This window comes from Trametes versicolor (assembly GCF_000271585.1).
Source record: "Trametes versicolor FP-101664 SS1 unplaced genomic scaffold TRAVEscaffold_6, whole genome shotgun sequence".
NCBI classification, from domain to species: Eukaryota; Fungi; Basidiomycota; class Agaricomycetes; order Polyporales; family Polyporaceae; genus Trametes; species Trametes versicolor.
In genome coordinates this window covers 1629453-1642456 of record NW_007360326.1, presented here as the reverse complement: position 1 = coordinate 1642456, position 13004 = coordinate 1629453, and the positions used below count along the sequence as shown (strand labels likewise).

The following is a 13004-nucleotide window of genomic DNA, read 5'->3' as shown; positions in this document are numbered from 1 at the left end:
ACTAGGGTGCTCAGACGCGTGCCGCGGCAGAGCTTGCCATCGCTGCTCAACTGAATGCGCCCCCGCCTGCTCGTATGTTATGGCCTTCCAGAGTACTATATGCACGTCTGACGCGCTCACTCTATAGGCTCTGTGTTTGACGTCGACGATGGCGCGTCATTACTCATGGCGTTCAGAGGCCTGCGCGCGGAGGCTGCTACTGAGGGTGCTCTCCACGAGAGCGTCGCGAAGGAGCTTCAGACTGCAGTGGCTGAGCCCTTTGAGAAGTGGGCCGAGGGGTATAAGGTTTGTTCATCTGTCGGTGGGCGGGCACGAATGTGATCACTCAACACCTCACGGTTGACAGGAGCGCCTTCATGGAAGCAAGGCAAACCTGCTCGATGGCTGGATGTACTCTTATGAGGTTGCACAGACCGAGGTGCGTAAATCACTTCACGCACATAAGCGAAGAACGCGTCCTAACTGCTGAATAGGTCAACAAGCTTAAGAGTGACTACCTGACCAAAACCCGGAAGGCGGACGAGGCCGAGGATGAGTGAGTCGCCGCCCATGCCCGTGCATTTATCATCGCTAAGGCACATGCACAGCGCCCGCTTTGCGCCCATCACACACCCTGTGGGCGACCAGTACACTTCGTCGCCGAAACTGAAGCCCCTCGGCGCGAACCCGAATGCGGCCCCGCGCGCACCTCAGCGCCAGGCGACGATGTCCGAGCGCATCACGCAGCGCCTCAAGGAGTTCCGCCTCAACGCTGGTACGCAGGCGCACCCTCGCGCCGCCCCGAAACCAGACGTGCAATTTGATGCGGATATCGAGGAGGAGAAGGCGGGCCCTAAGCTCGACAAGGGCAAGGGTCGTGCTACCGACAGCGGTGCAAGCACTCCGCAGCGCGTGTTGTCGCCGCCGCCCATTGAGATGCCGCCGGCAGCAGCGAAGGTCGCGCCGCCCAAGCTGGAGACAGACCCGGTCCCGCCACCGCCCCTGCCGCCCCTGGATGTCGCGGGCATCTCGATGACGCCCACGGAGGTGTCGGCGCTGATGAAGAAGGCGAAAGAGGAGCTTCCCTTGCGCCCGGTGCGCTTCCCGCTTTTGGGCGAGTACCAGGACTGCTTCTCGGGCGAGGAGTTCGCGAGCTGGCTTAACACGAACGTGAAGGCGTTCGAGGGCAACCTGGACCACGCCGAGGTCGCAGCGCGCGTTCTTACCGAGAAGTACAACCTGCTCCGCCGGCTGGGCGAGCTCGGGAATGACTTTGAGAACGCGGACGACTCGTTCTACCAGTTCCGGCCCAAGGTGAGGCTTGCATTATGCGTTGTGTTTGCTCTGTTTAATGACAAGGGTTTGGTAGGCTTTCACGCTTGATGCTTCTCCTCCTCCGCCCAAGGCTGCTGGTGCTCAAGTCCTTACGCCCATGGACAAGTTGTCTCCGCTAACCCAAAACATTGCTGAGCGTACCGGCGGATTGGCGAACCTCGTGTCGAAAGCGTTCGCTGCAAACACGGAGCCGCCCTACGTCCGTGCCCGGCGCGACGCGGAAGTTGCCGACCAGGAGTACCGTGTCGCGGTACGGAAGCTCGACAGGCAGCGTCTCGGCCTTGAGGAGCGCATTGAGGACACCCTCAAGACTCTGCAAAAATGGGAGCTGGACAGGCTGCGCGCTGTCAAGACTGGTAAGTTCGGCGCGACCCGAGTACGGACGTAATCTGAATTTTGGCGTTTCAGTCCTCACGCAGTACTACAACACGCTCGCGAAGGTGTCGAAGGCGTACAGCACGGCGAACGAGACGATCGAGATGCTCATCGCCTCATACCAGCCCGAGCAGGATATCAAGGTGCTCATCGAACGCTACCGCACGGGGCCCTTCCGGCCCGTCGCGCAGGTGTACGAGTCCATCTCGCACGACGAGTCCGACGTCGTGTTCGGCATCGACCTTCGCCGCTGGGCGGACAACGCGTACTGGCACGTCGCCGGCCCCGGGGGGTTGTGGGCAAGCTGGGGGACGAGTTTGAGAACGCGCGGGCGGGCGGGCGGGCGAGGGGTAGCGAGCATGTACATATACGGACGACACAAAATATATTTGGTTTGCAACGAGAGGTCGGTGTGTGTGTGTGCGTGCGCGCGCGGGTGGCGGTGTGCGGTGGCGATGCGAGGCAGGCGAGCCGGCGGTGGGTGCTGGTGCTCGCGGGTGTGTATCTAGATCTCGACTGGGACTCGGGGGGCAGCGGTGGGGGGACTTACGAGAGAGAGGATTCACGGCCAGGACAAGATTTACGGACTCTGCGTGTGGGGTGGATAGTAGTAAGTGCGTGGAGTGGGTATTAGGAGGTGTGTGGGGTGGGTAGTGAGTCTGGAGTGGGCATCGGTAGGGAAGACTTGAGGGTCTCGCTCTCGCACTCGGGCTCGACAAAACGCACGGAAAACTCGCATTATGGACTACTAGTGCTAAGGACATCTCGACAACGCAGTTCGCGCAAAGGACGACCGCACGAAAACCGTCCAGAACTCGTCGCGCACTCGGTCGGAAACGGGCGCCTAATCAAGCGTGGCTCGAAACGATGAAGTCTTGCCGCTGTGCTCTCGAGTCTCTGTCACGGTCGTCGAGTCGGCTCGCCCGCCCTGGTGGGCTCTCTCCGCACGATTTTCAACTCTGCCGTCTGCCAGCAGGAAAATCAGCCGCGAGCTGTAGAAAAGGAGGGGGTGCGTACCGTGTCCGCGCGCGCGGACAATGCGGCCGTAGCGCATTTATGAGTCTCCTGGCGCCATCCGACACGTACTACAAGAACTCCCTCTGCGGATCGTCACAGCACTGCCTCGAAGCGAGCCCCAAGCTCGGAATACCCGTGCTGGGCGCGCCATGTACGAGTCGACCACCTGCGACGAGCGTTCTCCAACGGCGGTGAGACGTCCGGAATGCAGAGTCGCTGCCACGCAGGCGCTGTCGCATGAATACCATCAGTACTAGTCATCAAGGGGCACCAAGCGACTGAGCGGCTTACCTGCGAGTTTGGTGGACGACTCGCACGTCCGCGCCAAGTCTCGTCATCTCCATCGACCGCAGACACATCATAAATACTCCATAATCCCATCCGCATGACCGTGGATGGCCCTCGACGCCGCGTCCGGATGAGCGCAAGACGCGCGCACTCGGCCGCATGCGGGCGCCTATTTCGACAGAACTCGAAACTGCAAAGGCCCGCGCCCTCGACAGCTGCCTTCTGCCACCTCTCCCACTCGCCCCCGCTGTATAGACTCGGCGCTGTGTCTGCGCGCTCCCCCGACGCGCTTCTTCCCGCCAAATTTCCCTCTGCACACCGGCGAAAGTCATCAGTCGGGAGCCCGAACCTGCTAGGGACAAACAGTACGTACCACCTCCCCGATGCACCCGTCGGCGCGTGTCCGCGGCGCGAGCGCATGCGTGAGCTCGCGGTGCGCGGCACGGCAGATGGGGATCGCTCGCGGGCCACCGGCGCCTATCCTGTCGATCTGCGAAACGTCCAAGTCCCGCATCGCGGGTTTCTTCTGCCCCACCACCTCTCCCCTCCCTTGCATGTCTGTCATCCCATCTCTGGTGGCCGCAGAATGCGCCCGTAACGCCGGATTTGCTCTCTGCAAGGCTAGCAGTGAGCAATAGGCCTCGGAGAGTGTAGACCAAGAACGTACTACTCACGCAGGTCTAATTAGGAGCGGTGATTGAAAGTTTCGACTTCGCGCGGCCCCGACAAGGTGCACTTAGAGCGCGAAATGTCTCTGAACGCACTCCGGGCCCGCCGGCGTCGTACTGCACAGACATGGTGCTCGCCTCGTGCATGCCCGGCAGCCCGCGAGGAGAGAGAGGACAGTCCCCTATCTGAAAGCTCAAAAGTAAGTGCTTGTATCTGAACAACACGAGGTCAATGCATACCCATACCTATCTAGTGGGCGACTAATTCTCGACCTCAACTTGATGCGCCTGGGATACGGGGTATAATGTAAGAGCATACGCACACCGTGGAGTCTCGTACTGAGTGAGCGGTGGCTTGTTTTTGTGAGAGGACACGAGGGAGGGTTACAATGTGTCTCGCCGGCTGTAATGTGTTCGCAGGACGCTAGCGCCCAAGCGAGGCTACTCCCGAGAGTGAAAGGCGAGTCCCGCTCGCGACTTGTCGCAACTCCGCCGCCCTCCGCCCACGCCCCCACCCGCACCTGCTCGGCCGTGTATGGCCACATCTTGGTAAGTCCAATATGTACGTGAACCCTGCTTTCGGCCAAATCAAGATGTGAGAAATGCAACTGACAAGTCCGGTACGTACCGTGAGTCAGAGCTCGCTACCGCAACAGATGGACGTGCAAGGTATATTCGAGTGTATTGCCTTCTCTACATGCACGAGTCCCGGTAGCCTTGTGCCTGATATGTCGGGGACTTCGCGCAGCCATCATGCAGATGACAGGCTTCGGCAAGGGGCTAGGTGTTGCCTTCATTTGATCGCTGCTCTTAGCTATCCAGGGGCGCGAAAGGACGAGGAAAGAGGTGGAAAACACTGCGAGGCGGCCCCAAACGCACTGAGTTCCAGTTGGAATGAGAAGAGGAAGGAGGGCGCCTAAGATGACACTGCTTACCATTCCAAGAGCCGCGCGCCACACCTTGCCAAGTCCCACCACAACCCCTCTCACGCCCTCGCTCTTGCTCTCTCGGACATGAAGGCAACACCTACGACGTCAGACAAGTCAGTAAGAGTGCGCGTGTATGTGCAAAGGGCGATGTCTGGGTACGCACCAAGTCTCCGCACTCGGCGTGTTGCTCTGTCAACCCGGAGCACCCGCGAACGTCCGCGGCCTGCACGGTCACATCTCCCGTGTTCCTGCACTCGAAAGTCGATGTTCAGCTGTGAATGTTTGCAGGAGCACGCGAAATATGACGCACTGGCAGGTAGAACGGGAGCTGATACATTCCGGCCCGAGCGTGAGCGTGAGTGTCCTGCTAGCATGTATTGCTCAGCCTGCGACCACGGCTGCGGGCAGCCCTGTCGAGGTTGTCATCGTCGTTGCACGTAAAGGTGGGTGCTGCTCGGGATACGGGCGCAGTTGGATGTGTTTGTCTTCGGACGTCTCATCATTTGCGCGCGCCCAATATGCACTGAAGACATCATAAATACAGTGGGTAAGCAATCAACACTTGGTGCTGTGCAGCTAGGAGGTACTCACCATCCTTCCACTGCAGATACAATGGTTCACAACTGCGACATCGTGCAAGGCTGGCCCATGCCCACCCGAGCGCATGATCCACTAGATGGAGCCTGCGTGGGCAACACCTGTGACGGTACGCCGCCGCATCCCCGTCGTTGATGGGAGGTGTTCGCAGATGCGCTCGAGCCGGTCGAGGAGGGCAAGTGTACACAATTGAGCAGGAGGAGGGTGATGCAGGTGTGGGCGATGGGAGGGGCATTGCATGGTGAGAGAGTGGGGATGAGGTAGGCAGAGAAAGGGTGCCCGGTGCAGGGACATGTTCCGCCATGAGCGTCCCATTGGGCCCTGAGCACATGCGGTTGGCATGGGGCTGCAGATGTGCGGTGCCGCTACTATGCCGCGTGTGGGCGCGCCGCGGCTGCCACGGAGGATTATGGCAAATGATGGCTGCCTGCCTACAGCGCCCACGGCAAAATCTAGGCTTCCATATCTCAGAATTACGATAGCAGCCCCCCTTCGCTTGGACTATATCTCAACCTCCGTCTATATACCTGGCCAATCAAAACATGCATTTGTGGGAAATTGTGGCTGCGGTGTGATCGGAAATGCCTCAAATGGTCAACACTGTTCAGGGCTCCCTCTGATATATTTATGCTCACTATTGCTCTCGGCCGCGAGCCTGGAATGCAGATAATCATAACACACACGGCCTTTGCTAGCCAAAGCTCTGGATCGCTCTCAGGGTTCTCCTGTCTGTCCAGAACTGGAGGGGACCAGGAATAATACTGTGTGCAGCACACTGCTCCCCACACTATTGATCCTGACCTCTTTACTTCTAGTTTCTTGGACACTATACCGAGCATGCAAATCAATAGTGGATCAAGATGTGTGATACATTCCATGTCAAACGAGCGCGGCCGAAAGGCCGAATATTTGCACGTATCATCGGACATGCCATCCAGATCTTAGATGTTGGAGCCGCGGGCGCTCTCGCTTGACCCTGCATCGCGATCTCGTACTCCTACATCACTTGCATGCGTGCCATAACTGTCTACTAAACGCCGCGCGAGCGTTCGGCCAAGTCGCTGTGCTTGTTGTTGTTGCAGAAGCCAAGGTGTGAGCGCGAGAGCAAGCCTGACATGGCCATCTACCGACCTGCCTTTTCCGGTAAGAAGGTTCGACCTGTGCATGCGCTCGACACTTCAAGTGCGGCGACTCGTAGACTTCAACTCTCGCTTTCACCACCACTGGCCACTCCACCGGTCCATTCGGACCATTCCATTGCACTCGTTTTCAGTCCAGTGATGGTGCTACATAATCCACATCTTGACATAATGTGCAATGCTGTGATGATCTCGGGCATTAAACTTGTCAGGACTAGCCGCCGTGTACCTGCTCACTCACTCTCACCTCAACGACGGACCCGATGCTGCTTTACCAGGCCTGCGTGAGAGGCTCCCGTGATGAGGGATTCAACAGCCTGGGAAAATTATGCCAAACAGCGTCTTCTAGTCAGTCCGAAGGCTTTGAGCGGTCATAACTTGAGTGCACCGACTCAGCGTGTTCTCTTGTGTCATGGGTATGATGTGCACTGGGAGTGGCTCTCACCAGTGCTGAGACAAGTTCATTAAACTGTGTGGTCATTTTTATAGCAATGGTGAGCTTAGTTTCAATATACGTGCCCACGATTTACGGCACAAATGCACAGCGAAAAGGCTACAAGACATGCTCGTGCCGAAACCGTCACGAACTCGGTCGATGATGAACATACTGATTGTCAGATAGCCTTCATGTTTTGCAGAGTATGGCTCGACTCTTGAAGACATTCAAAGGCTACTGCACGAAGCACGGGACGGTGCGGAGGAGCGGGTCAATGTCAAATTGTGCAAGACAGCGGTGTGCTCAGCACCCCCAGCGTGCTCCCTCTCGCACTCGACGAGGTAAGTGGAGGCACACTACCATCTGTACCATGAGCTTCATTTGTGAGTTTTTGATACAGCACAGGCATGAATGTCTTCCCCTGCGACAAAGACACTGTCCAGCACAACACCTCGATGCATAGAACGACTGGAATCCATGGTGCACGCAGTGAGTACGGCAGTCCGGCATCGCCGAATCATGCAAGATCATCATTGACTTTGTTTGTTGCCCCTAGCGCGACGTCGCGAGGGCAACACCTTCGTCTATCTCGACACTGGTGCGGAGCTCGCGAGACAGGTTTCATGAACGAGGGGCACATCAATGCGAGCGGCAAGATGGGATGCAAAGCACGACCCCCGCATGCACATGCTCGCCCGAACAAGGCCGTCCTGGCGAGTGTGCTATGCCGCGTGCGCGTGCGCGCACACAGGCTGCGGGAGGTAGTGCAAGGGCGGGATTCATTGAGAGGTTCGCATGGCAGCATCAGCGCGAACGGGCGCATAGGAGCCTGTCTGTGAATATACAACCGCGCACTTCTGCAGTTGCAGCCACAGCTGCGATTGCACACGGTCCATTGGCGACCACTCTTTGTGACGCCGCGGGGGACGCCGCGCTTGGGGTTTTGGCACAGTACGCACAATACTACCAAACATACCTACTCGCGACTCGGAGCACTGCACGCGTGCAGTACGAGGCCGCACAAATTATATATCATGACTGCGTACATGTGCTGAGGTCTGATGCATGCTGAGAGGGATCTGGGAGGACTGTTACCCCAACGTCTGGGGGCGGGCACCCACCATCGCTGCTCCCGCCCCGCCGAGCCTGCGGGATGTGCCCGCTGATAGTGTACCTAGCCGGATGCGATGGTGCTCGTAGACGGTGTTCCCTCGAAACGGGGGCGGTCCGTGGCACCTCGCGTACCGAGCGCCGGCCGGCGTCCGAAGCGAGCGCGTCCTGGATCTGTGAATAGAGACAACGGTGACACACGCCGCACCGCGTAAGTACACATTGCCCTCCCGCGGTACGTCCGTGCGCATCCTCTCCCGCTCGCCCCGTATCTCTCGGCTGAGCGTGTCGTGTCCTGGTTGGCACGCCGCCCGGCGAACTCGGTGGGTTGCCTGGGGCCCCGACCATCTCGTAAGATCATTGCCTTGCCCGGGCAAATTGTCGTCTCCGCACGGCCGGGGAGGGCTGGGCTCGAGTGTGTGGTCGCCGCACGGACCATGGTACGACGGGAACGGAGGACGGCCCTGAAGCATGTCGAGGATAAGTACGGGTTAGGTTACGACGCGGGCGTGCTCACCCTCTCCCCTCCCTCCCTCACTTGCTCGCAGCGATGTCGCCGGGCTCTTCTCCTCCCTCTGTCGCCGTCCGCTCCCGCGCATCGCGAATCGCGGACTACGCCACTGTTTGCCCCACAGAACATTACTCTACACGCAGCGGTACGTCAGCATGTCCTAGACATCCGTGACTGGACACTTACCCTGCGGTTCCAGCTATGTGCCAAACGGGAGGGGGCGCGCATCCAGGACACAAGTCGCGCTCCGCGGGACAAACGCAGGACGTGCGCGCGAGCGTCGAGCTGCAGTTCAGGCTTGCGGCGGGCGTTGTGGGGCTCGGTACGTGCTCCCGTCGCAGCTTGTACCCGTGCTGACGTGCTGGATCGTGCTGGTCACGGCGCACGCGGTGGGACGCAAGGGGTTGCGCCTTGCTGGCACAAGGCGTCGTTCGGGGCGTCGTGTGCTGGGTGGCCGTCGAGCAACGTCCTAACCGCCTCGCATGTCCCTCTAGAGCTGCAAATAGTAGCCTGGCCATCGCGAATCACGGTACGTCAGTGTATACCCCAGAATGTGAGAGCGCGCCTGACATGCCTGCTCTAGCTCTGCGGCGGGCGGGCGCTGGACGTGTGCAGACAAAGACTGCATCGTCTTCACCTGGCTCCGCGAACTGATGCCTTCGGGGCTGCACTGTGAGGCGAGTTAGTCTGGTGTGCACATACGATGGTATGCCATGCACCTTGCCTATCCAGATGGCCGCGCAGCGGGAGGTAGTCCTCGGTGAGGTGCCTATGACCTTGGCATTCGTCTGTCGCGTCATGCACGCTGCTGGAAACCCACAACGTAAGCAGATTGCTCGCGCGCGCATGGCAGCTCGTCGAACTCACCGCTCTGCCTCATCCCCTGTAGCTTCGACATGCCACCTGCGATACCACGAGAGGGCGGGCGAAGCACGGCGCAGCGGGTGAGGGGCGTGCGGTACAAGAGGTAGCAGCATGACACTATGTACATACGCGTATGGTTAGGGTAGCAGGGGCGCGCAGGCACAGCACGCTACGGTACGGTACGTGCCTAGGGCACACCGCTCCCGTCCTGCGCTTCCGCCTGCCCTGCTGTGACGCACCCGCGCGTCCAGTGCAGCTGCGGTACGTGCGCCCCTGCCCGCTCCTCGGAACAGAGTGCTGAACTCACCTTTTCTCGTGCCCTCAGCGCGCCCGTCACCCGCGCGCTCTCCACGGCCGTCGCGCCGTCGCGCCGAGTCCTCTGCAATAGCAGGTGAGTCCCGCCAAGCCAGAGCGCGCGCGGGGGGTGGCTGACCTGTTCATACCCAGCGTGAACGTGCCATGCGACGGCCGTCGGAGGCAGCACCCGCGGCGGCGGTGGGTGGGCCAGGTCGCGCCCAGCAGCGGGAGGAGAAGGCGGGAAGGACGGCGGCCTCACTAGTCTACTGTACGTACATAGAGGCCCGGCGCGGGCGAGGCCCCCTTGATGTGCTGGGCGGCGGTGTGCATGGCTGCGGGGCCGATGTTCCCCGCCCCCCGTCCGTGCATCGTGCACTTCACCGCCTGGCTGCGGGCTCGCTGGGACACGTGCTGGGGACGTCTGTCCGGCGGGCCGTCGACGGTGACGGGCTCGGGCAGCGGTAACGAGGCACCCGTCGCGCCTGGGTGCGACTTCGTAGAGACGGGCGCAGTGCAGTCGGCAGAGGCTGGGAGGCGGGACACACACGAGGTGCACGCTCGCCCATCGTGCACACGCTGTCGCCGTGCAGCCCAATGCCAGGAGGTGTGGCGTGTGCCTGTCCGCCGGGGACGGGCGCACGCTGCACCTACTGGCCGCGGGCTGCCCCGACCGGGCGCGGGGCACCTCGAGACGCCCGCACACGCCCGCGACCTCCCCGCCGCCGCGCCGCCCACTCTGAGGACGCGTCGCTCAGCACCGTGCGAGGGCGGTCGACGCTCCATGTGTCGCGCCCGCGAGACGGTGCAGCGTCCGCGGGGCAAGTGCGCCGTGTCTCGTGTCCGCGGCGCCGACGGGCAAAACGGCCCAAATACCGACGAGGCCGTCGAGACGCAAAGTCGGCACCCGCCTCTGCAAACCACAGGGCCGTCGCAGGCGGTGCCCACGGCTGTGCCTGCAAAGTGGCGCGGCCCTGGGGGGCAGGACCGGCGTGGGGCGAGCGCGGGACGACTGGGTTCGGGCGGGCGCCCATGAAATCGGCCGTGGAGGCGCGGATTTTTTGTGCGCGGATCGCCCCGCGCTTGGGCAGGCGTGTGCGTCCTGGTGAGTGGAGTATGCGTTCCTGTTTTGGGGGGCGCACGACGCACCGTCGGAGCGCGAGGTGGATAGCATGGTGGGTGGCCGGGGTGCACGGGGCCGCCTAGGATGAATGAGGCGAGACGCGACCGTTGTGAGCGGTGGTACAGGTGGAGAGAGTCTGTGAGAGTGTACGTACCGAGTCTCGTGGTTGTGGGACGCGGGACGGGCCCGGGATGGCGGCGAGAAGTCAGAGTGTGGGCTGGGGCCTATGAAGTCGGCCGAATATGACGAGTTTTGTGGTGTCCTCGGATTGCGCGGAAAGGCGGTGTGTGTATGCGCCGAGGTTCGTGTACGGCTTTCGGTTCGTTTTGGAGTGCTCCCGGAGTGTTGTCGAAGCGTGAGGGGTACGCCGTGTCTGCGGGCTTGCCCGTGGACCGACGCGCGGTGCGCGTGCGAACGTCGTCGTAGGGCTCTGGAACTGCCGTGGGCGGTCGATGCGGGTCGGAAGAGCCTACGTGTGGACGTAGGGGCCTAGAGGATGGATGTGGCGAGCGCGAATCGCGTTTCTAGACGCGAGCGGGCTGAAAAAGCGACACTGTCAGCGCATTTCGCGAGGGCGGGGGCTGCAAACGCACCCGAACGACGTGCATATAGCGATGCAGCGATTCGTCGCAACATCGCGCGCGCCGGAGCGCAAATTGCGGCTGAGACGCAGATGGAGGTCGTCGGGAGGTCGCTGTCTCGTGCGCGAGATTGCGGGCGCAGGGCGTGGGCAGCGCCATCGCACGTGTAGAGGCGACGCGATGCGAGCTTGGCCGACATGCGTCTGTCGGTCTCGTGGCGGGAGTCGAGGTGTGCGGGCCGCGGGAAGCGTCCACGGGGAGCGTATGCGAGGCGCCTCTCCGGACATTGTGAGCGTAGATCGCGTCGGAGCGGGATGGGGCTTCGTCAGATTTGAGGTGAATGTGCTGTGCACGATTCCCCATAGATGCGAGACGGGCCAGCTACAGATTGAAGTCTGAGGGACGTCAGTGGGCGTCGGAATGGGCGGTGTATGTCGAATTATGGGCGCGGGACGCACGCGGCGGGTTTGCTCTTTTAAAGGGAGCATGTAGCACGACCGCTTCGCGTTGCCTGAGAATGTGAGGACGAGACGGGAAGTTTGAGTGATTCCGGAGGGTGTAAATGCGGGATAACTGGTCGTGTCGGACGGTCGCGTCCTAGATGACGGCGGCCAGTGTTGGCCAAGTGTACACAGAGGCGATGGGGGTGCAAAGAGAGCTCACCGCACGGGAGGGCGCAAGTGCGGGCGGGGGACAGGCGAGGGCAAGGCTTGAGATGGGCGGCAGGGAGCACTGCGCAGAGGACAGGCGAGAGGGCGTGGACAGACTGAGACGTCTGCGATCGGCGTCGCGAGCCCTGCCAAAGCTCGGCGTGGACGCACGTCTCAAGCACTGGCAGCGGCCATGACGTCGTGCCCTCTGAGCGCTTGAGCGCTGGTGTGAGCGGGGCGAGTGGGAGAGCGACCGGGCGGGCGCGTCTCAGGTCGTCTTCTTTGGTAGTGGCGGTGAAGTCGGGTACGCTCCTGTCCAGTGTCTCGCCGCCAGCCTGTGCGCCAGTGCAGCACCGCTCCCGCACGGCTCTCTCAATACCACCACCTCGCTGGCACCCATCTGCCGCCAGACGTCTTCCACGCACATCCAACGCCCCGCTGCGCCTCCGGACGCAGGCTCCACGGTGCTTATAACCTCTCCCGGCCAGTTGACGCCTCACGGACACGCCTCTCCGGTTGACCCTGTTCGACCACCCTGCTGGCCGCCGATTTTGAATAGCTTGCATACGTATACCTGGCGCGACGCCCGCCCGACGACACTCGACTAACGACTACTACGGACCGCGCAACTCGCCATGGCTGTGCTCTCGCTCCCGACCACATTCTCGAACTCGTTCTGGACGCAGGATTACCGGAAGGGCGTAGAGGTGCTGTATGGACAGCTGGAACAGAGCATTGGGGAGAACACTGAGATTGCGGCGTTCATTCGGGTGCGTGCAGCTATTGTGCTGCGTTACGACCGTGCTAACTAGGGTGCTCAGACGCGTGCCGCGGCAGAGCTTGCCATCGCTGCTCAACTGAATGCGCCCCCGCCTGCTCGTATGTTATGGCCTTCCAGAGTACTATATGCACGTCTGACGCGCTCACTTTATAGGCTCTGTGTTTGACGTCGACGATGGCGCGTCATTACTCATGGCGTTCAGAGGCCTGCGCGCGGAGGCTGCTACTGAGGGTGCTCTCCACGAGAGCGTCGCGAAGGAGCTTCAGACTGCAGTGGCTGAGCCCTTTGAGAAGTGGGCCGAGGGTATAAGGGTTTGTTCATCTGTCG

The 13004-nt window shown here is 61.1% G+C and overlaps 4 protein-coding genes across 4 annotated transcripts in view; all 4 read left to right on the top strand.

Annotated features, from left to right (window-relative positions):
• Window positions 1-14: 14 nt before the first annotated feature.
• TRAVEDRAFT_72143 (uncharacterized protein) lies at window positions 15-2560 on the top strand (the record flags this gene model as incomplete). The annotated part of the gene is made up of 8 exons (XM_008040644.1): window positions 15-72; window positions 128-285; window positions 347-418; window positions 474-535; window positions 588-1293; window positions 1349-1670; window positions 1723-1984; window positions 2467-2560. The coding sequence occupies exons 2-8, from the start codon at window positions 166-168 to the stop codon at window positions 2558-2560; spliced, it is 1638 nt and encodes a 545-aa protein (XP_008038835.1). The 5' UTR covers window positions 15-72; window positions 128-165.
• Window positions 2561-2595: 35 nt separating this feature from the next.
• TRAVEDRAFT_29156 (uncharacterized protein) lies at window positions 2596-3432 on the top strand. The gene is made up of 4 exons (XM_008040009.1): window positions 2596-2655; window positions 2707-2936; window positions 2998-3305; window positions 3368-3432. The coding sequence occupies exon 2, from the start codon at window positions 2746-2748 to the stop codon at window positions 2899-2901; it is 156 nt and encodes a 51-aa protein (XP_008038200.1). The 5' UTR covers window positions 2596-2655; window positions 2707-2745; the 3' UTR covers window positions 2902-2936; window positions 2998-3305; window positions 3368-3432.
• A 106-nt stretch (window positions 3433-3538) lies between these two features.
• TRAVEDRAFT_29155 (uncharacterized protein) lies at window positions 3539-4351 on the top strand. Its single transcript, XM_008040008.1, has 4 exons — window positions 3539-3607; window positions 3669-3848; window positions 3909-4235; window positions 4291-4351. The coding sequence occupies exon 3, from the start codon at window positions 4071-4073 to the stop codon at window positions 4230-4232; it is 162 nt and encodes a 53-aa protein (XP_008038199.1). The 5' UTR covers window positions 3539-3607; window positions 3669-3848; window positions 3909-4070; the 3' UTR covers window positions 4233-4235; window positions 4291-4351.
• A 7916-nt stretch (window positions 4352-12267) lies between these two features.
• The window catches only part of TRAVEDRAFT_29154 (uncharacterized protein), a 5133-nt gene continuing 4396 nt past the window's right edge, over window positions 12268-13004 (top strand). Inside the window, exons 1-3 of the mRNA XM_008040007.1 lie at window positions 12268-12666; window positions 12718-12775; window positions 12831-12980. Coding sequence (XP_008038198.1) covers window positions 12532-12666; window positions 12718-12775; window positions 12831-12980 — 343 coding nt within the window. The 5' untranslated portion in view covers window positions 12268-12531. The remainder of the gene's footprint in view (window positions 12667-12717; window positions 12776-12830; window positions 12981-13004) is intronic.